The 22324-nt window shown below is 38.3% G+C and overlaps 4 protein-coding genes across 8 annotated transcripts; 3 read left to right on the forward strand and 1 right to left on the reverse strand.

Moving 5' to 3' along the window:
* The first annotated feature begins 2180 nt into the window (after positions 1 to 2180).
* LOC141822430 (transcription factor TCP24-like) lies at positions 2181 to 8114 on the forward strand. 4 transcript variants are annotated; one of them, XM_074709879.1, is made up of 4 exons: positions 2181 to 2652; positions 2928 to 3063; positions 3147 to 4685; positions 7784 to 8114. In XM_074709879.1, the coding sequence occupies exon 3, from the start codon at positions 3317 to 3319 to the stop codon at positions 4643 to 4645; it is 1329 nt and encodes a 442-aa protein (XP_074565980.1). In that variant the 5' UTR covers positions 2181 to 2652; positions 2928 to 3063; positions 3147 to 3316; the 3' UTR covers positions 4646 to 4685; positions 7784 to 8114. The 4 variants fall into 4 exon arrangements, with proteins under 4 accessions (XP_074565980.1, XP_074565979.1, XP_074565981.1 ...); XM_074709878.1 differs by having other exon boundaries at positions 3152 to 4685; XM_074709880.1 differs by having other exon boundaries at positions 3211 to 4685.
* Positions 8115 to 11084: 2970 nt separating this feature from the next.
* LOC141822477 (uncharacterized) lies at positions 11085 to 12387 on the reverse strand. The gene has a single exon (XM_074709926.1). The coding sequence runs from the start codon at positions 11902 to 11904 to the stop codon at positions 11470 to 11472; it is 435 nt and encodes a 144-aa protein (XP_074566027.1). The 5' UTR covers positions 11905 to 12387; the 3' UTR covers positions 11085 to 11469.
* A 1487-nt stretch (positions 12388 to 13874) lies between these two features.
* Positions 13875 to 19266, forward strand: LOC141822012 (uncharacterized). Of its 2 annotated transcripts, none has more exons than XM_074709420.1 (7): positions 13875 to 14040; positions 14191 to 14349; positions 14575 to 14625; positions 14758 to 14809; positions 14905 to 14963; positions 15839 to 15884; positions 18940 to 19266. In XM_074709420.1, exons 2-7 carry the CDS (start codon positions 14224 to 14226, stop codon positions 19074 to 19076), a joined length of 471 nt encoding a protein of 156 aa, XP_074565521.1. In that variant the 5' UTR covers positions 13875 to 14040; positions 14191 to 14223; the 3' UTR covers positions 19077 to 19266. The 2 variants fall into 2 exon arrangements, with proteins under 2 accessions (XP_074565521.1, XP_074565523.1); XM_074709422.1 differs by having other exon boundaries at positions 13875 to 14003.
* Positions 19267 to 19956: 690 nt separating this feature from the next.
* Positions 19957 to 21935, forward strand: LOC141821247 (large ribosomal subunit protein eL15y). The gene is made up of 4 exons (XM_074708653.1): positions 19957 to 19988; positions 20127 to 20293; positions 21302 to 21499; positions 21595 to 21935. The coding sequence occupies exons 1-4, from the start codon at positions 19985 to 19987 to the stop codon at positions 21838 to 21840; spliced, it is 615 nt and encodes a 204-aa protein (XP_074564754.1). The 5' UTR covers positions 19957 to 19984; the 3' UTR covers positions 21841 to 21935.
* The last annotated feature ends 389 nt before the right edge of the window (positions 21936 to 22324 follow it).

The raw sequence follows: 22324 nt of genomic DNA on the forward strand, positions 1-22324 counted from the left end.
TTGGATGACCTAATTGAGAAGGTTGTATCCTTTGAATAGTCAGGTCAATGCATGGAGTTAAAAATTCTTAAACCAAAAAGATTCAATTCTACAAGATCACCGTATCAATCATTAATCATGTATTAAAACGATACAAATATCCCTTTTTTTTTTCATCTTCTTCTGCCTCGATCGATCCGATGGCAAAGGAAGCTCTGGCACAAACAGTGAGCTCCACTCGAGCACCACCAAAGGTACAGAAAGAGAGACAGCACCAGCGGGAAGAAGGGCCAAAGGCCAAGCAAAAGTCCTCGAAGCCACAGAGCATGATTAAACGCCCACAGTGCCTCCTCATACACATCTCCATCTCTCCACAGAACTCCCACTATTCCACCCTTCAACTTCATGAATGCTAATGCATCGATTTACTAGAAAAGTAAACGATAGTTTTAAGTTAGTTTTAAATAATGGAGATCATGAGATTCGATCGACTCCAATTATTGTGCTGACAGTTGGATCGATCTTCATGCACGGTAGGCATGCAGAGACATGAAGATATCGAGAGCCCTGTTTGCGCATGCCGTCTGATGGCAACAACTCTCTCATGCATGCACATGACTAGGCACCATCTCTATCGTCTTCCTCACAACCAATTTGATAAAAAAAAAAAGTCACCAAGGATCTCAATAACCTCGACACTTCCGACAATATTGCAGCGACATATCTACCTTCTCATGGCCATCGCAAAGGATCTTCCTCGCGATGACTATCGTATCATCGTCGCAACTTTCCGAAAAGTCTTACCACGAACAAAATTATGTGAATACATGTATACACACGTAGGAGACAAAATTATGCACTCTTAGAAGCTATCTATCTATTAACTTCATTGACTATTTAGTATCTATTGCATACCCTTCTTGACACGCCATTGCTCAATTATGACTTTCTAAGACTATTTAGATATTTATTTAATTGATATTAGAGGATTATTTTATTTTGAATTAATATGTTTGGAGTAGGCGTGCAAATATTATAAAGGAAACCCACATTGTCAAGGCGAAGGACTTATGCCATCTCAGTCGCTCTCCCCGTTTGACTTCGGGCGTCGATGGTCAAAATGGTTGACTTCGATTTCACCTGTTCGCGGGAATTAAGAGGCTGAACAGGAAGGAGGAGCTCGATCAGCAAGTGGAAGCAATAATTCATATGTAGAAAGAAGAAAGAACATTCACATGAATGGTGAAGGAGCTGCTGCGATGCACCATAAAGCTCATTCAATGCCATGCCTTGCAGCGAACAGTTTAGCACCAGCCCTTTCACCAAGTGCATGCTGTTGCTGCTGACACACGACGTATATAATAATTCAGATCTAATTTCAAGATCGGTCCCACGATCATTTGTGAGAAGATAAATCAAAAAATTACAGTTAGGAGGTATTGTCTAGCTTTGTCAGAATTCGAACTCTTGTTCTCTTCTACAACTCTACTGCATCATAACCAACTCAACTATGCTCTGGGGGCATACAATTATACTCTTCTGCAAAAAGATGGAATGCGCCACCTTAGCGGCCCCACACGGTCGGTCCCACGACCATCTGTGAGGAGGTAAATCGAGAAACTACAATTGATTACGACATAGGAGGGTATTGTCTGACTTTGCCAGAATTCAAACTCTTGTCCTCTTCTACAAGTCTATTGCGTCGTAACCAACTCAACTTATGTTCCGGGAGCAATTATACTCTTAAATCTTGATCACAGTGAAAATCTGCTTGCTTTGTAGCACAATATTCTTCAGTAGCTTAACGCACAGCCCTCGTTAATATTCAACATGCAACCGTGAAGCTGAATGCTGTTTGTTTACTCGAAGTTAGCGTACTCGATCTGTACCTTCGCCATTAATGGGCAAGGCTGTGGGTCCGGGAAGGGGTGAGTTGGAGCCCGTGAACGGAGTCGTACCGGGGGAAGTCCAATGAAAAAAGGGCTGCTGTCGTGAAGGAGCCGCCGAGGGAAGCGTTGGGCCAATGGGGACGAAGCGCGTGACGCGCGTTCGGGGGTTTGGCGGCGTGGCGGGAGGGGAGTGGAGGAGAGGGTGGTTGGTGTCCTGGGGAGGGGTGGGAGGTGAACGGGAAGGAGGGGAGTTCGCCGTATAAAATGACGAAGTAGTTTGCTAGATTTCCCGATAAGCTTGGGCATTGCTGGGATGGGAACAACTAGGGTTTCGGAACGCGAGCCCCCGCCAATCGATCGCCTTCCCTCGTCGGCTTTCTCGGGGGGATTAAACTAGGATTTGGCGAGGAGATAAGCCCGATTCCCGACGGCACCTACGACTTTGCGAGCGTAGATCCTCAGTATACCTTGCTTTAACCCAGTCGCAGTCGCGCTTCTTGGGCACAGAGGATGTCGCGGGGAGGAGGAGATCGAGGTACGAAATGGAGGATTCCTGTCTAAAGCGGGTGTAGCGGCCTGGGAAAGGACGGTTTTGGTCTCGTTCGGAGGAAGTAGAAGGTGGCATTTGTGGAAGCAGCAGTCCGGAGGGCAATCGGGAGGAATGCATGTCGATCCGAGCTTGGCTGCTTCGAATTGGGAGTAAGGAGCGAGTTTGAGAGAGGGATTCCGTGGTCCGTGGTAGATCTGGAGGGTTTTGCGCGCAGCAGCATTAGATCGGAAGGAGGTAAAATTTCCTTGGAGGAAGAAGATTAAAATTTCGATGCGTAATTGATACCGAAGAGTAAATTGCTGAGATTTTTCAACAGCCAGGTTCTGTTGTGAATTTTTGTCTTTTTTTATTTGCTTTGCGTTGATCGCTTGCTCTTTTTGCTGTCTTTTTTTTTCCCGTATTTGATTTGGTTTTGGCTTTAAAGCTGCTGGTGGAATTAAAGGTTGCTGCCGCCGTTTGTTCGTCTTTTTATGGCTTCGCTCACAGAATTCACACTGCCCTTCTTGCAGCCTGTGTAGCTGCTGCTGTGTTGCAGGCGGCAACGCTGATTTCTGGCCGCCTGGCGAACGCAAGCTGCAGGAAGAGAGAGAAGAAGTCCGAGAACAGCTGATCGCCGGATACTAGTGCCATCTCGAGCGTCCAAAGGTCTCCTCTTTTCACTCCGTTTCGTTTTTTTCTCACAAGTTTTACTGCGACCTTGAACACGGCACCAATGCTAATTGCTAAAGGACAGCCTTCGGCTGACTCTCAGACAACATATATGACCTAGAGTTGACACAGCTTCCCTCTCAGTCGCCCACAGCTTTCCAGAAAGGAGATTAAGTGGTGGAGATAAAAAGGAGAGGTCGGGAAGGCAGTAAAGGCCGGATCTTCAGGCCAAGAGAGGCACTAGAAGGAGATGGAAGTGGAGGAGAATAACCAAGGCTGTAAGAGGACACGGGTGGTGGTGGCGGGCAACGGGAACCTAGCAGCCAAGATAGGGCGGCGCAAGGAGCACCAGGACGAGGACGAGGAGGACGGCGAGAAGAAGGGAAGAGGAGTCGATGCTAGCCGCATCCCTCCCTGGCAGCAACATCCGTCGTCGAGGATTTTCCGGGTCTCGCGCGCCTCCGGCGGGAAGGATCGGCACAGCAAGGTCTACACGGCGAAGGGCCTCCGGGATAGGCGAGTGCGCCTCTCCGTCTCCACTGCCATCCAGTTCTATGACCTCCAAGACCGCCTCGGTTACGACCAGCCGAGCAAGGCTATCGAGTGGCTAATTAAAGCAGCAGCAGTCGCTATCAACGAGCTACCTCCCCTCGAGGCGTTCCTGAAGCTGCCTCTTCCCGACGGGGAAGACGCCATGAAGACGGATCCGGAGGTAGAGCCGAGCTACAACCACTGCCAACAGCAGCAGCATCCATCGACCAAATCCGGATGCAGCAGTACCTCGGACACCAGCAAAGGCTCGGTCTTGTCACTCTCTCGCTCCGAGAACCGCATCATGGCCCGAGAGCGAGCTCGAGAGCGAGCGGCCAAGGATAAAGAAAAGGATAGAGATGATGGCAGCCACATTGTTGTTTCCGCCCACCAGAACATGAATCCCCAGACCTCTTTCACGGAGCTTCTCACCGGCGGTGGCAGCAGCAATGGGGCTAACAATAACGTGACCGTTGTTGCCACAGATGGCGATCATTCCAGGCACAATTGCATTCAGAAGCAAATCTCAACGGCTGATTACTTTGGCAATGCTGCTCTCTTCCCCCAGTCTCAAAAGAGTCACCAGTTGCCTTCTGGGTTTTCCAATCAATCTCACTTAGGAAACAGCTCTGCCATGGGAATGCTGCCTTTTAACATTGCAGGCGCCGGCGACCATCAAGAGATGCAACAGTTCTCTTTCTTGCAGGACCATTACTTCCACGTCTCGGCGGTGGCAGCGACAGGGGACTACAATCTTAACTTTTCAACTTCGTCTTCCGGCCTTGTGGGTTTCAACAGGGGGACCCTTCAGTCCAATTCACCAGTTCAGTTGCCTCAGCAGCACAACCACAGTCAAAACCACCTACAGAGGCTCTCTTCCACGGTTGACGGATCGAACCTCCAGTTCTTCTTCGGCGCCGGGGCAGGTTCCGCTACTGCTCCTAGCAATGCAGATAATCAATTTCCAGCTGGGTTCGACGGCCGACTGCAGCTCTACTATGGCGAAGGCTATCGGCAATCGGACCTGAAGGGGAAAGGAAATACCTGAAAAAATCATACAATGATTCATCGTGCAAATCGATTTGCTGGTAAGTTATTACTGTTGAAAAATAAACTTCTTCCTCTACATTTATATCTTAGTATCTCATTTCAGAAATGCTTTATAGGTTTCCGTTTATCTCGTTCTATTGCCATCGGGGTACGTTTCTCTCAAGGTTGCATGTGTTGATTTTTAATTACTTTGCCGTAGCTTTTATAACTAAATGATGTCCTATCAACAAAGAAAATTAGTGGTGGAAAGATGGCCGGTTGGCCATTAGCAATTTCATATCTCACTACTTTTAGTACTCCCATTTCCTTGTCTAGAACAGGTGTCATGTGGTCGTGAAGTTTTAATCTCATTAATTGATGGTCTTCTTGCTGCCTGCCATTCATACAACATTAACTGTAGCTCATTTTTTTATTGTCCTATTTGCATTGGATCTTCCCTTTCGTTGTTCTAAAGAAAAAGGGAAAGTTGTCCTTGCTAAAACGAACTAGTTTTTGTTTTAGGTGTTTTCTTATTATCTCAGAAGTTTACTGTTTATGTATGTGAACAAGTGAGAATAGCTTTTATGAAAGATATAACTTTTTTTGCAAAATGTCATAGATGTTGTGGAACTATTATTCAAAAAAAGACTTAGATGAAGACATGCACAATGAATAATGCAAAGAGTAGCTGAAATTGAAAGAACTTCTAGTCTTGTGCAATAGTTGTATGCCTTTTGGTTAAAGAGGAAACTTTATAAGATTGTTGAATGACTAGCCATATACTTCTTAGATCTGAGTATTGGATTAAAAAAGATAATCTAGTAGATATATAAATTGATAAGATGAATATATAGGGCTGGTTACTATAACCACAATTTTGGTGTTAGTGGATTGCAGTTTTGTTTATTTTGCGTATAGTTTTAAAACTTGTTTTGTGCTGATGGGCACAGCTAAAACATTGGGTAAAAATTGAAACCAATTAGCATGAAAGAATTAGTTGTTTTGCTTGTCCGTATTAATTGACCTATCAAGCAAAATTGGCCCTATGTTGTGCTAAATGGGAAGGCAAAGAAATGGTAGAGGTGGACAATGAAGCTCAAGAAAATGAGTTGTGAAGTGTGGCAAAGGTCTGAAGTCAAAACAAATACGAAGAATGTCTGTGGAGACACCAAATTGCCCAATGGAGATGTGGAGGTGATTTGCATTGAATGTCAGGAATCTATGATCACACAAATTAGAGCAGTTTTGAGGAGCCCAAGAATCCCTAATTGAATTGGTATTAAACAATAGGTATATATACATATAGTGTATGATTCGGTTGGCATTGTTTTTACTTATTATGTGACCTAGTCTGAAGTTGGATTTGATTTAGGCTCTAATTCCACCTAAATTGAATCGAGTTTAGACGCCACATAATCCAAATTTCATCCATTAGAGAGTTAGTTAGGTCTTAATTAAACAAAATCAGCTCTAGATATAACTTGGAATCTACTCTATCCGCGACCCAAAACTATGTGGGAATGGGTTGACCCATGCTAATGTTGGTTGGCTCAGTATTGTCGTTTTGGGATGATGCAGCCCAGGTGCATGAAGCTCCTGCCAATATGGGGTCTCGGAGAAGAGCCTATTGTACGCAACCTTATCTTGTTTTTGCAAGAGATTGTTTCTGAAACTCGAACTCGTGACCTTTAGATCACGCGACAACAACTTTATCGTTGTCAAGGCTCTCCTTCACGATACAAAACTGATACCAAATTGAAATTTAACCTTGACCTCACCAAGCACTTGAGCATATGAAATTAGGCAACAAGAAAAGCTTTAGACTTGCAATTTAGATAGACCAGTATTCTAAATACATTTATTCTTGTATATTGGAAGCCAGATAAGGAGACTATTAGAGAGATGATTAATCATACAATATATGTAAAAAATGACATGGATGATGTTAAATTGATTTTGTACTATAGGGAGCGTAACGAAGGATTAGATCAACGACAGTTTTAAATCTCTATTTTGCATGGTAGTACTAGTTATATTTACTAATCATAGTTAAGATAACTCTTCTTAGTGTAAATTATCTCTAGACTTTTATGTCTATAGAAAAATTTTAGAAATTAAAGATTTTAAGTAGAATTGATATTAGAAGAAATTTGGTTTTAATAATAAACAGGAACAGGGTGAATAATAACAAGTGATGAGTTAGAAATTTTTGTAAGAGTATTATACATAGTTTGCATCTATTATTTAACCAAAAGAAGATATTAATAAGATATAATTAATAAGACAGTAAATGGTTGTAATTGAAATAAGCATTTAGAATCACATGTTATTGCCACGTGCCTCCTTAGTTAAAAACAAAAAAAAATCTGTTTATTCTATGTTTCCTCATATGTTATGAGTTAGTAAATAGGAAATTACTTAGAAAAAGGTAAATAAAATAACGATATACTAAGATAAAAGTGTGGAGATACTTAAAAAAATAAAATATTATTTTGAGTATTTTAATAAATGGTATAATAAGAAAAAAATATGTTTAGATGTTATAGAGATGTTCATAGACAACTAATAGTTTTTTATAATAATAAGTTGGATTGATTAGAGATGAAATTATAAAGAATATTATGATAATAGAGAAATCTTAATTAAAAATGGTTTAGATATTTAAATATTTAAATTATTACTAATGCTATATATTTGCATTCAATATCTTTAAACCAAAACGTAAGGCTTTATTTGGCTTGCCATTTTTTTTTCAGTTTACAACTTTATATAATAAAAAACATCTTTCCCCTCTAATAAATTAAAAGAACCTAAATATTTAAATTTTATTTTAATTTTTAAATTTTATTTTCTAAGAAAAAATGAAAAGTAAAGCTTTTGTGATTTCAACTAGGTTATGCTGAATGTTTAAACATCCCTATGGATGAGTTAATGCATTAGCGACTAATCAAGCAAGTGAATGTAAGATATTCAACCATCCAGTTTCTACTTAAGCAACTGGGGAAATTTAGCAGGATGAATCAGAAAACAATCTATTTGTACACTTTTAGCGATAACTGACCACCTTTACTCTTTTGCTTCTCATTATGCTTTAGCTATGAATTTCTGAGTGTTTTTTTTGACAAATTTCAGCCTGATAACCTAACTTGCCTTTTAGTTTGTGATGCAGGAACCAATCAACTTAGCATGGGGACTTCATATCTGTTCCTGCAAGTGCATTACAATATATATATATATATTGTGGATGTCGCTCTACTATTACTCATTTGTATAATGTCTGAGACGATTTTATGCTACGATGATTTCATCTTTGTATGCTTCGAGAGAGAGAAACTGTCATATATGCTGAGCACTCATTTATTGCTTGTGTGTGTGTGGATATGAAGATCATCAGAGCGAACCAAGTTTGAGATTTTGTTACTCTATATATGTACTGAGGGTTATCCTCTTAATCTTCAGCTTGGACTACGATATTCAATGTAATTAAAGCGCGCTTGATGTTTTCTGTACTTTGAGCTTATCTTGATGGTGGGTTTTGTGATGTTTTCTAGCTTTTATTATAATATCCAGGTATTTAACTCTTAAATAGCCATGTTGTGAGTTGATAAAGGTGTTTTATAAATTTTAATGAGTTAGTGTCTGTTAATTTGAAATGTAAGCATTTTGAGTAGCGATTAAGAGTGGTAAGCCAATAAGTAGTTCAGTGCATGGTTCATGAAAGAAGAACCCAGTCTAAATTACTTTATTAAGTTACTTTATGAGAGTTGAGCTTATGAATGTTGGACCAGTTTATTTGGAATTATAAATTTAATTTTAATTTATCTGTTTAGTGTTCGAGAGATAATCTCAAGTTGTCAAAATAAGAATTAGGAAGTTTGTTTGGGATGATTGATTATTTTGTATGATTGAGCTGTTTTGTTGTAGAGTGAGTGCTCGAGTTGTTTAAGTTGAGTATCAGTCAAGTGTTGAGTCTATGAGTGTCATCGGTTGATGCTTTGAGTGTCAAGTTGGTTGAGAGCCAAGATCGTTGAGCTATAGAGTCACTCGAGTGCTGCATCGTTGAGTTAGTCGAGCTGTCGAGTGGATACGTCGATACCTAGTCGGTCGAATGTTTTTGCTTGAGAGCTAAGTCGATAGAGAAATAGTCCAACTGCATGTCGAGTGGATCTTTAAACGTCGAGTTGGGAAATGAAGCTGAGTACTCGAGAAGTAATCAAGAGTCCGAGAGGATTTTCGATTGCTCGGAAATAAAGAAGTTTGAGAGGTTTGCGTTCAATGTAGTTTTTTTTTTTAAAATAGATTCGTCCTTCGATGGTGCTAAAGGTTCACGTTGGACGACTATTTTCCAAAATACAAAGGTGAGATCACAAACGCAACTTGGCACAGATTGTATGTGGTGAAGCATCAGTCAATTAATCTGATTAATGGTTATTTCTTGCCTTTATTGGTCGAGATCAAAACGTTAGCCACCGACTATTAATGATGAGCCATTTCAAAACGGATTTAAATGGCAACATGTTGATTCATTCACTTAGACAAATTTTGCTTTGATCAGTCCAACATTCGACGTGTAACAATTGTGCTCGCATACAAGTCAACTTGAGTCAGTACAATTCGGATCCTGAATTTATACTCTCTACGGGCCTATGTATGAGAGAGAGCATTTCTTTGTGCAAATGTTCACAATATAAATGCTTATAAAACAATATAAACTAATAATAAAATCTTGAAACTTCAAAATTAAAGTCTACAATGAAATCTCCTTCCACCTATTTTCCATTCCTATTTCTTACAATGAATACCAAATCTAAGTCCAACTCCAAACTCATAAGTGTATTAGCTTGAACAAGATTTTGGATCGATTATTAAGCGGTACAACGCACAATAAGGTACAACGGGATCTAAATCTCTTTTCATGCTTTGATTATACGATTTATTCCTTATAAAATAGAATTTTCTAACACAATCTTATTTTTTTAAAATAAAATTTTACACGTTTTTTGAAAAAATAAATATTTTTTTAAAAAAGTTATAACTAATTATAAAAATTATTTTAATAAATAAATTGATCTACACAAGCTAATAATCAAACAAATTAATGTAGAAGAGTCTATTAGGTCAATTAGGCTCCTTGATTTACAAGGTCCCATTGAGCCAAACGAGTCAACTGAGTCAATTGATTCGAGCAATCAAATCGAATGGGGTCAAGCAAGCCAAATGAATTCACAAGCCAAAAGCCATGGCCTAGCTACTATTTGGTCTAAAGCGTAGACTAAGCAAGTTGTTCAATCAATTGCTAAAAGGCGCAAGTAGTTCATCCAATTTGATCAACTAGTTCGAGCAAATTGAATTAGATGGTCCTAACAAACTACTCCAAATCTACACACATTTATTTATTACCCTAATTTCTCTTCTCTCTTCAGTATAAAATGGAATTTGTCATTCCAGCAATTTTACACACAACTCATGATAAATCTCATCTCTCTACAAAAGGTGGGTGGCCGGCCTGGTCCCACGGAAGTTTCCCACCGACCACCAGGGTAAATCGGGAAGCGCATACGGCGGCCCACGATGCCCAGCATCCTATGCGTTCCCCAGGAGGTAAATCGAGCTGGGGATCGAACTGCAATTGGTCACACGATGTCCTACCGTTGCACTAGACTACACGGTCAACTCATCATTTCTTTTCTGCAAAAAGGTGGATCCGCCACCTTAGCGGCCCCACACGGTCAGTCCCACGACCATCTATGAGGGGGTAAATCGAGAAATTGCATTGGACGCAGGAGGGTATTGCTTGGCTTCGCCAGGATTTGAACCCTTGCCCTCTTCTGCAAGTATGCTGCGTCGTAACTAACTCACCTATGCCCCGGGGGCAACTCACATATGTTACAATTTAGGGCTGAGCAAGCGGGCGGGTCGGACGGGTTCGTGCGATTTTCCCACCCGACCCACCATTGGCGGGTTAATAAAATTTAAACCCAACTCGATTTTTTTTTCGCATCAAACACATTGGCGGGTTATCGAATAAAAAAACAACGCAAACATTCCTTGCATTTCAATTGCCACAGCCGCCAAATGATCATAATCAAAATAGTATGCATACCAACTATCTCTTGAAAGAAAATATTGGCAGAGGTAAATCGGAAAGTTACAATTGATCCGGAGGAGAGTATTGTCTCGAGTGTTCGTGGAAACCCCTCTTTTTTGTCCTTATCTATTATTAAATTCATATATTTTATTATTTGTATATAAATAGACGGGCGGGTCGGGTTTAGTCGGATTTTTTTTGTCCACTTCAATAAATCTATTTTGTAGTAACCAACTTAATCATGTCTAAGAGTCCTAATTTCTCTTCTCATGCAAGAAAATATAAGTTTCTTAAGTTAAAGATCACCCTGATAAAGAACTTAGAACAAACACCTTTCCAAATTTGCTATAAATCATCAAAATTTTAGATGGAAAAAAATGATTTTTATATTATCCGAAGGGCGTCTTCTTACTAATTTTGTCTGCGTCTTAACTGTCAAATCCTGGACAAGATATCGCGAGGTGATCGATTTGAAGGATCCAAAACACTTCCATTTGGTGGAAGGCCACGCGATGTTACAGCTCCCGGAAATGCAGCCTTTCAATCCTGAAAGTGCCACCGGAGCGAAGCATGCACACAACCGAATCAAGCAACAACAATTCAACATCTTCAGAGCCTAAAGGATAGATCAATCATGGCGGATCTGTCTTCTTCACCACCAGCCACCCAGCCAGCAGTAGTAGTAGCGGCGGCTGCGGAACCGAATTAAACAATTCAACGTCTTCAGAACGGCCGCCTAAAGCTTCAAGGATAGATCAATCATGGCGGATCTGTCTTCCTCGCCAGCAGCAGCAGCAGTAGCGGCGGCGGCGGCGGTAGCGGCGGGGATGCGATGCTCTCTGCCAATTGAGCAACTCGACGGTCTCACTGCACTCGAACGGAGGAGCCCCGGGGCGGCGGCGGCGGTAGTCGACGTGGGCCGGCCTGCACGCGTGGGAGGCGATGGGGAAGGAGCCGCCGTAGCCGGCGACGGGCGGCGCGAGGTAGAGGAGCGGATCCCCCCCGACGCTCCGCTCCTTCTTGTGCGCGTTCTGGTGGCCCCCCAGGGCCTGCGACTTGAGGAACTTCCTGTCGCAGAAGAGACAGGGGTAGAGGCGGACGACCTGATCCCGCGACGACGACGACGACGACAAGGCGAGTGAGAGGTCAACGGCCGGCGGCGGCGGCGGCGGCGGAGGAGGAGATTCCATCTCTAGTTCACAAACCAAGATGAGCCACAAAGGCCAGCATAAATCTAAACAGAGCCAAGTACGTCGAGAAGCAAGAGGATAAGAACAGCCCAACAGCAGAGATTGGGATGGATCCGAATCAGAGAAAACGAGGTGCTACTGTTTTTGTAGTGATCCTCGGATCAGCTAGCAGCCATGGACCTGTCGAACTCGGAAACATTTGTGCTCCGTACTCAACTGCCGCTGCTGCTGCTGCTACTGTCGCCCAATAGTGAGCAGGGCGGTTGACGAATGGGAGCAAACAAAATTCATGTTCCGAGGATGAGTGTGCCGGTGGTTGAAGGCGTCGACTGGGGCAGATCCAAGCGAGCGAGGAAAGGTTGAGCAATAATTGGAAGCGAAGGTGTTTTGTCGATGGCGACGAGCGGTGGGTCCGGCGGCGACAGGAGGCGGCGGATGCCTGCCCGCCATTGATGCAGCAGTGCGCAGAGGCGAAGTGGAGGCTTGGGGCATCGCAAGTCATCAATCACTTCGGCCTTGAGAAGATAATACTGAAGTATAAAATAAATTTAATTATTAAAAATGATTATTTAAGATTGAATTTAATTAGATTTAAATTTGGCTCGAGTTAGATATTTTTAATTCAAATTTATTAGATTGTTTAATTTTTTTTATATTTTTAAATTTACTTAATTGGTTTTCATGGGCTGGGTTTCTAAAACTTATTTGTTTATTTATTATTATATTAATAAAAAGAATTTTAGTGATGAACAATTAATCATTAATAATGTTTGTGATCAATAAAATTTGTATCAACAAGTTAAATAAATAAAAAAATTTAAATGAATAAATAAAATTTAATTATTAAATTTAATAATCAATCAAATAAATTTAAAATAATAAATTTTAAATAATGCTTGAATTGAGATTTAATAAATTAAGTTTGAACCAAATTCAAATTCATAAACAAAACTAAATTAAATTTGAATAATTATTTTAACGGCTTAATTCATTTTAGATTCGACCATTTAGTTTGGCTTAGCTCATTTATAATCCTATTTGTTTATGAACATTAACGAGTTCGATATACATATATTTAAACTTATTTATTTAATTTAATAAATTATTTAATTTTTTATTTAATTAACTTTGTTCATATCAAACAAAAATAAATAAACTCATATTAAATCGAACATCAATTTATTTATATGAATGTTTAATTCATTTTAATTTTAATTGGGTTGTTTCTTTTGGAAGTCATTTAAAATGGGCATTTTTTAGAATTATTATGCTTATTAATTATTAAAAGATGTTTTATTATTTATTTTATTTTAAAATATTTTTATTTCAATATTATTAGAATAACTATCCAGCATAACTCTTATAATAGAAAAAAATATTATTTTTAACTTTTCAAAATTACTATGTATATACACATATAGTAATTTATTATGTCAAAATATTTTTATCAATTTATTAAAATTATTTAAATTTTATTCAAAATTATTATATAACAAAATCGCTTAAATACTTTCATAGCAACTATGCTTCCGTTGATAAAATATTTGAATAATTTTAACTAAATTAATAAAGAATATTTTAATATAAATATAATTTATTTATAATACTTTTAATCAATTTGATCAAAGTTAATTTAACTAAAGTGGATTATTATATATCTGGTTGGTTGATGAAAATTTTTACGAAATCGGATTAATCACGTGGAGATTAATCAGATTTTAAAAAATAAATACTTATACTATTAAAAAAATAATATCAAAATAAATTTTTTTTGAAATAAAATATAGGACGATGCTTTTGACAATTCGGAGGAACACTTTTTAAAATTTTTTTAATCCATTTTAATAATACAAAGAATAAAGATATTTTATTGAAAACAATAATTTAATTTAAAATTTTAAGATATAAAAAAAATCAATTTATCCTAATTTTATAGGCTTCAGATATAAAAATCGACGTCATTAATCGGTAATCCGCCTCCTTTCCACCTTGTAATTCTCCGCCACCATCGCCGCCGACGCCGACGACGACGGCGACGACGCCGCGGCATCTGCTGGTGAAGGCACACAGCGCCTCTTCTTAAGCATCGTCCTTCCCTGGTTCGACATCGCTGCTCTGCTTGATCGGCGTGACCTCGTACGGATGCGTCTCTTCGATCTCGCCTCTTTTTATCCTCGATTTTATCAATTAATCTTGTTAGTTTGGAGATCATACCGACATGATTTTGGATGTTCATGAGTTAAGATGCAAAATGAATTTAGTGATGTTGTGAAGCTTCTGCTCCAGGGTTTTAAGATCTTTCGGGACGAGGAGAAGACGATGGGGACGAGACAAGTTTACGAGGAGAAGCTCCGGGCTGGCAATCTTCAACATGACCCGACGATGAATCCTGGCTTGGGCTCTGCTCGTTGCCCTCGTTGTCTCTCCCTCGTAAACCCTAATCCGGTCAGTTCCCAATTCCCTCTTCTGCTCCAGTCTCAATTTTTCGTTGTTTCTTCCGTCACTGAAGTCATCTACTTCTATGTAATTTTGCTTTTTCTTTTTTTTTTTTTTTGGCCCCAAAAAGGGAATTCTAGCACTGTTTTTTTTTCCAACTTGGACAAATTCCTTTTGCACCTTAATTTCGCTCCTCCAATTATCGAAGCTTTATGCTACTTATGAAACTTGCAGGAAAAAGGTGAATGGGCCATCACTTCTGTTTTGCATGATGCTGCTAGCGTGGTATAAATGATGATCATTTGGATATATGGCATTGCTGTAAACTTAGATGTTATGCTAATTACTCAAAATTGGCTTGTAAATAGCTTGTTTTATTGTTCTTGGTTCTTATGTTAACTTTCTTGTGTTGGAAAGGCTGGTTCAGGAGCTGGCGGATTGCTTAGTGCTGTTCATAGTATGAATTCAGGTAATAATTTTAGTTCCGTTGAGGTTTAATAGGCCTTTGGATAATTTGACCATGGTGATTGTCCTGAAAGAAGTGAGTGTGGGCATATCTGTTAGGTATTCCATTTATTCAGCAGCATGTCAAGGGTCCCAAATGGCTGCAATTCTCAGTTGGGGTAATGGTTTCTATCATTTTGTCGGAATCACTGCCTTTGTTGTTAGCTAAAGATTATATGATATGTAATTGTTTTGTGGATAACTAAAGATTAGATGATATCTACTGTGGTATAATCTGATTTAGCTTTACCATTTATCTTATGGATATTCACTAAACTTTCTGTATGAAAAATAAGACCTTTGATGGTCAGTTGTCAATTTACTTTTCCATTCCCAACAAATGGTGGTGCAGGATGGGCATCCATTAGTATCCAATTAATGAAAGCAAAGTCAAGTTATTATTATTACTTTTTGGTTTAATAAAGGCGAAATTATTATATTTGGCTGGTTTGAATTATTTAATTGAATTGAGTTTTAACCATTCCTTTGCTGAATATTAACTCAAGGAACTGATAGACAATTCAACGAAGGACATATAGATCTCTGGTTGAATAAACTTTGTATTGGTGCTAGACTATTGTTTTACAATGAGATGCAGTTTTGTAAAGATGTTCATATAATAATCCTAGATAAGATACTTCACTCCCTCATCATGTTACGTTGTTGCCCGTGTGTAATTAAAATTGCATCGACCTTAGCATGGTTATTAGAATCATACATCTAACTTTCTCCTTCCTCTATGTTAAGATTTTTTCAACTTTTACATAACGTTGGCATTTTTAATATGTAATAGTTGTCATATTAATAAAAATTCATATATTTCTTTTATTTAATTCCTTTTAAAACATGTTCCAAATGTACTTTGCTTGAAAATACTCTCATCTACCTTATAGAAGTGGCATTTGATAATATGTTGTCTCCAGAGTTTAAGTAATAACATTTTTCTTGTTTAGTTTTTTTCCCTCATTGTTCGTTGACATTTCTTTCCCTCCAGATTCCTTCACTGCTGTTGTATTCAGGAGCTAGTGCTGCACTTGGAGGTAAAGCACATATGTGCTTATATTCTCCTTTTTTATTAATATTTTGATGTTCTATAAGTGAAACCTGCTTGCAAGTATACCAAGTTTTGTGTGTTGAATAACAATTATCCAAGATAAGGAATTATCCAATGCAAAGTTCTACTTGATACATTCTCCTATTAATTATAATGCTTGTCTGCAGTAGTTAAGAGTTATTTTATCTAGTTACTCTTTCATCTACCGAAAAAAATATTTTAATCTCTCCAAATTATAAGGCACCCACCATAGAAATTGCAAACTATGAATGTTGATGCTGATGACTACAGCATTTCTCTACTGTACTTTTGCAGTTTGCAAAGCCTTTACAATTTATGCATTCCACTTTATGGTATATAAGAGGTTTTTGATTTCTGTATCATGCTGGGGGCTAGTGACAATTAAGCAGCAGTAGTCTAATTTTGGGTTAGTTGAAACTGAGATTTGAGAAGGTTATACTAAATGGAAGGATTTTCTTTTATTTATTTTTCTCTGAAGTTCAGATGTCAATAATGGCGTTGTTTATGGTTGCTTGAAATATGAGAAAAAAGTTATGATTGTATAAGAAAATTTTATTAAGTGTTGAATGGTTGGAGGACATTGGGAGAGTAAAGAAAATGACAATTAGTATTATGATATTCAATTAAATAACATGGTATTATTATCGATGTAATGTTGTCCAAGCTCAATGGATGATTTGATTTATATAGCCAACTGAAATAGTTGGGCTACATAGTTGCTTATTGCACTTGTGGTATCGAACTTTATCTTCAAATTCTGAAACTCTGGTGCATTGGTATTTTTTTAAATAAAATTTGAAACAATTGAAGATTGCTGGTTCATTATGAATCATATTCCTGTTCAAGTGAGTCCAAACTGAATACTTGTTATGCTAAATTCAGTTGAACTTTTCTGAGATTCTCACCAATAATGCAAAGCCCAATAGACTATTGATATGGGAAGAAGTGCACAACATAATATTCTTCTCAACTTATCAGCACTCTGGATTGATAACCAACACTTATATTGATCACTTATAACACACTCTTTGATTCGCACCCATGTTGGATACTCATGTGCAAGTCCAAGTGATATAGAGCTCTGACATCTTTCACCGTGACAAACCTTATTGTGCGTCTAAGCTAAAAAAGTTCTACGATCTTGCATACAGTGCGAGAGACTTGCAAATAGACCCTTTGATTTTTGAAGCAGCTATGGATGTATGCACCTTTTAAGATGTTTTAGGGCCTGTAGAACAGCCATGTCTGTTATGGTTGCTTTAGAATATCAAGACCGTAATTAAAGGGACTTTTTGGTGAGTTGTTTAATTTAGATAAGTGACGTAGCTATTTATCAGCAAATCACCAAATACTGTTCTGATTCGATAAAAATACTATGTTTTCACATAAAAACTACTGTTGTGAAAAACATGGGCACATAATTTAAGTTAGCTTGTAGGTATATTAAAGTATATATGGTCATTTAATACTTGCGTTGGTTTACTTCATTAATACTTGGATGTATATAGGAAGGGAGAGGGGAGCTAGAAGGAAATGGTCATAACATTACACATGGAGTATAGACCACCCATTTATATTTTTTATTGATTTCTTTTACTATTTCCATTGCCATCTTAGTTATCCATGAAAGTAAAGCCACTTTAAATGTATGGTAGGGTTACAAAAGTTTTTGCCCATGCTATCCATTCTTAGGAGATATATGCTATCTATGCAAGTGAGAGGTCATTGATGTTTAACAAATCATTTTCTTTAGAAGTTAACAATCATATAGCATCAGTAGTAGATGAACCTGTTGCATGTATGTTATTTGCAATTAATATTATACTAATGGCAAATAGTGTAATACAAATGAGTAATTTTAGATACTAAATATCCTTAATTAAGTAGGACCATAAATGAATATACAGAATATAGACTCATTAATATTAAAGAAGCAAAAGAATTAGATAGGATAGATAAATATAAAATCTTTATATTTCTTGATTTTGTTATCCGATTGTGGCAAAAAAGTTGAAGCCTTCACACTTTGGAGGGTGGGCCACACACTCTGGAAGGGGATAAATCACGGGGGGGGGGGGGGGGGGGGGGGGGGTTGCCCTAACACAGTGGCCCTTTTGCATGGGGGAGGTGAAACACCCAACAAGGCATTTACATCCATTAGGAGTCAACCCCAAGATCCATTGTGGGTATCCAATGAGGTATGAGAATATCATTAATAGGCTAAAAACATGATTAACAAGCTAAAACTCAAATGGTAAGGAGTTATTAGAGCCTTGTGATCAACTATGATCCTCAGGTTAAAGAAACATTATAGTGTTATGGGAGAACCCATCATAGTTTATGGTTCAAAATGTGGTATAGTCAAGAAAAAAATGACTTAGTTTAGCTATGATAAAAGTTTTTAAGATTGATGCGTGAGATTGATTGAAAACATAAAAACATTACTATTTACGATCAATTCAGTATTATCATAATACATTGCAGTAAAAGGTGGAATCCGTCATCCCAGCGGCCTCACACGGTCAGTCCCACAACCATCTTTGAGGAGAGTATTATCATAATACATGATTACATGAGGGGAAATATATTAATATGATATGAACATAAAAAAAATGAGTAGATTTAGTAGTTTAGACAATTTAAATTTATTAAAGATGAAGGTGCGAAGGATAGAAAGACAAAGGAAAACTTATCTGTTGTAATTGATGCTGAGATATAACCTCAAATTCAGTGAAATTGGTAAGATGTTTTTTTGTTATTACTTGATGCTTTTGCACATACTGCATGCACGTTACATGATTGCCCTCTCTTCGAAATGGTCTAAGAATTGTAATTTCTTATAGATCAAAATGGTCTAAAACAGCTTATATACTCTGAATGAAAGATAGGTTCACTGAATAAATCACAACAGAGTTTTGTGATTCTTGCTAGACACAATCTAGTGAAGATAGTACTAATGAAGCTTTTGTTTCTTCTTTTTTCTTCTTGCATCTTGTGCTAACTTCTGATTTCATAAACAGCTTACTTGCTTCCAGCGTTCGCTCAACTCAGTGTGTCATCATATTATGCTGCTTCGAGCGCCTCATATTATGCAATATCCCGAGTGACTAATCATGTCGAAGGATCTTATTTATCCCAATCTTCAAAAAAAACTTAGTTTATCCTTTCCGGAGTATCATGCATAAGTGCTTCTGCAACTCTTTTATATTGTGCCAATGAAACGATCCAGTGTCATATATTGCTGTGCCAATTTTGTTGTTTATTGATACTGGACGGAATAGTTCCGCTGGTTGAATTGAGAATTAGTCATAATTGTCTTCTAAAATCAAATGAAATGTGCCAACAAATGAATTCCTTTTTTTTTGTTGATTTTAATTATGTATTGCTTGCGTAGCATAAATGCTTTTCTCCTGTTTATATGTATTGCTTGCGTTTATGCTTTAGCTTTATGATTTTTAATAAAATATTATGTAAGGCATTGTTAAAATCAAATATTATATGTATTCCTTGACTTTTAGATCATATGATAGTAATTTTATTGTCAATATTCTCCTTCATTATTAAAATTAAATATCAAGCAAAAAACAAAAGAGTATTCATCAAAGCAAATGATTAAAAAACTATAATCCATCGATAGGACAAAATAAAGTATTAATTATATGTAATTGTTAAAATTCACGTTCTATGTTTAATTCAATTCTTCACCTTAAAATTTTTAAGACTTTATTTATTATAGATTTCTTTCAAAAGGAGATAGTACAAGAGATCTATCTTTTTTTTTTTTGGAAAAATATGTTCATATTTATATTATTAAATGAAAAAATATGGGAATAAACAACATCGATCAATAGGCACGGTTGAGATCTGATGGGCCATCGTACTTCGAGCACGGATCGTAAAGCTCCGGATCCAAAACATCACGAGGTCAGCGAAGGGTGAAAATGAACGTCCGTGATTGCGCTAACGAATCCAACGACCACAAGAACTCGTCGCTCTCTTTAAATACAGATCGGTCTCGATGCACACAAACCCTAGGCGGAAGGTCCAGTGCATTTCTCCCGAGCAATGGGTGAGCCGCATCTCTCTCTCTTTCCCTCCTCTTTTGTTCATTCGCTTTCTGAGGTTTCATCTTCCTTGCTTCTCCGGTTGTTGCGCTTTTTTTTTTTTTGTGATTTTAGTGGTTGATTCTGTGGGTGGGTGATTTCAGGGGCGTACAAATACGTATCGGAGCTATGGAGGAAGAAGCAGTCGGATGTGATGCGTTTCCTGCAGCGGGTTCGCTGCTGGGAATACCGCCAGCTTCCGTCCATCGTCCGCGTCACCAGGCCGACGCGCCCCGACAAGGCTCGGCGTCTTGGTTACAAGGCAAAGCAGGTTACGATCCATGAGCGATTTCCGCTATTTTTTGCTCTTTGCCAAGATTTTAATGCTTTTTTCTTGCTTTTATTTCATGCTTTTCCTGTGCATGAGCATTTGACTGTTTGAATCTTCATGGATCTCATTGTTTTGTGCCCATTTCCATAAGCTCTCACTTCCTTTACCCTGACGTCTGCCATGCCCTAAACGGTATCAGTATATTGTAGCTATTTGATCTTCCTTACGTATTGGTTCCTGATGGTTTAAAGGTATACTTGTAGGTTCTTGATGGTTTGTTTGTTCAATGATTAAGACATGGCAATAACCTAATCCAGGATCGCGTCTCATTTCTTCAGTCTTCGTTCCTCGGCTGTAGTTGAAAGTCCTGGAACCATTAGCTGTAGTCTAGGAATTCCCTTAACTATCTTGTATTCTATATGATGCTTCTTCCTCTGTAACTCAATGAAATTAGAGTGGACTATGAGTTCAATTGTCTAAGAAGAAATTACTACATCGTATTGTTTTCTTCTTGTTAGTGTCATTAGCTCTAGTCTAGGAACTCCCTTAACTATCTTGTATTCTATATGATGCTTCTTCCTCTGTAACTCAATGAAATTAGAGTGACTATGAGTTCAATTGTCTAAGAAGAAATTACTACATCATATTGTTTTCTTCTTGTTAGTGTCATTAGCTGTAGTCTAGCAATTCCCTTAACTATCTTGTATTCTATATGATGCTTCTTCCTCTGTAATTCAATGAAATTAGAGTGACTATGAGTTCAATTGTCTAAGAAGAAATTACTACATCATATTGTTTTCTTCTTGTTAGTGTCATTTGTTCTTACCTTTGAACTCTAAATCACGTGCTTTCAGTTTCCTGTTTGTATGAGTATTTCCCTTGTATTCATTATTGGCAAGTCTATAATGTATGTGCCCTTAAATGAAACATAAAATTCTACATTTGTTCATATTTCATTGTTCTTGTGTTTTTGTTTTCATGCTTATAGTGTTTGCTTTCTGGATGCAGGGTTATGTCATTTATCGTGTCCGAGTAAGACGCGGTGGCCGGAAGAGACCAGTTCCGAAAGGTATTGTCTATGGGAAACCCAAAAATCAGGGTATCACTCAACTTAAATTCCAAAGGAACAAGAGGTCGGTAGCCGAGGAGAGAGCTGGCCGGAAGCTGGGAGGCCTCAGGGTGCTAAACTCCTACTGGGTTAATGAGGTCTGATAAATTGTGCTGCTCGACAGTACTGGCCTCTATACAGTTTTGCTCCAAGTGATCCTGATCTTTATAACTTGTATTCTTGTGTCTCACAGGATTCGACCTACAAGTATTTTGAGGTTATCCTTGTCGATGCGGCTCACACAGTGATCCGCAATGACCCCAGGATCAACTGGATCTGCAAGGGTGTTCATAAGCACCGTGAGCTTCGCGGACTCACTTCGGCTGGTAAGAAGTACCGTGGTCTTCGCGGCAAAGGTCATCGCCACCACAAGGCCAGGCCATCTCGCAGGGCGACCTGGAAGCGGAACCAGACACTATCTCTCCGTCGTTACCGTTGAACATTCAGGCACTTATAATCCAATTCAGATCATGATTCTGTTGCTACTCTAATTTAGGTACCTTTTTCATGTGTTTGAAGAAGTTTTTTTCGATTGGATTACGTGCTTGTGGTGTGTGGCTTAGCTGACCATTTGAGCAGGTCATCATGCTTTACTTATCGCCCTTTAAATTAATTGTCTTGGGAATGGTAAACGCCTTTTGTACAAAATAAATGGTGAAAAAACGCACTTTTGAGAAGAAAAAAAAATTCGGCTTATTTAAATTCTGTTAATTTAACGAGTTGGATCGTCGATGGTAAAAATAATAAGAGAACCGGAATTTGAATACCAAATGCTTGGATTATATATATATATATATATTAAAAAATAATTAGTTGTTGACAAAGGAGATGATCTATTTTTATGAGGATTATGCACCTTTTACAAGGTTACGCAGAAAGTATTCTCCACTTACATTTCTCGGCGTTCGCTGATTTTCAAGCAA

The sequence above is a fragment of the Curcuma longa genome, chromosome 2, assembly GCF_044706935.1.
Source record: "Curcuma longa cultivar G26 ecotype Majalengka, Jawa Barat chromosome 2, ITB_CL_G26_1.1, whole genome shotgun sequence".
NCBI lineage: Eukaryota > Viridiplantae > Streptophyta > Magnoliopsida > Zingiberales > Zingiberaceae > Curcuma > Curcuma longa.

What these genes read in the sequence shown, in the direction of transcription:
- LOC141821247 (XM_074708653.1), top strand. An exon ending in TTGGTTACAAGGCAAAGCAG is followed by an intron (nt 20,294 to 21,301) that starts GTTACGATCCAT and finishes TTCTGGATGCAG; the next exon opens with GGTTATGTCATTTATCGTGT. An exon ending in ACTCCTACTGGGTTAATGAG is followed by an intron (nt 21,500 to 21,594) that starts GTCTGATAAATT and finishes TGTGTCTCACAG; the next exon opens with GATTCGACCTACAAGTATTT.
- LOC141822477 (XM_074709926.1), bottom strand. Translation starts at nt 11,904, where the DNA reads ATGGAATCTCCTCCTCCGCCGCCGCCGCCGCCGCCGGCCGTTGACCTC.
- LOC141822012 (XM_074709420.1), top strand. Translation starts at nt 14,224, where the DNA reads ATGGGGACGAGACAAGTTTACGAGGAGAAGCTCCGGGCTGGCAATCTT. An exon ending in TGCATGATGCTGCTAGCGTG is followed by an intron (nt 14,626 to 14,757) that starts GTATAAATGATG and finishes TGTGTTGGAAAG; the next exon opens with GCTGGTTCAGGAGCTGGCGG. An exon ending in AGCTAGTGCTGCACTTGGAG is followed by an intron (nt 15,885 to 18,939) that starts GTAAAGCACATA and finishes TTTCATAAACAG; the next exon opens with CTTACTTGCTTCCAGCGTTC.
- LOC141822430 (XM_074709881.1), top strand. Translation starts at nt 3,317, where the DNA reads ATGGAAGTGGAGGAGAATAACCAAGGCTGTAAGAGGACACGGGTGGTG.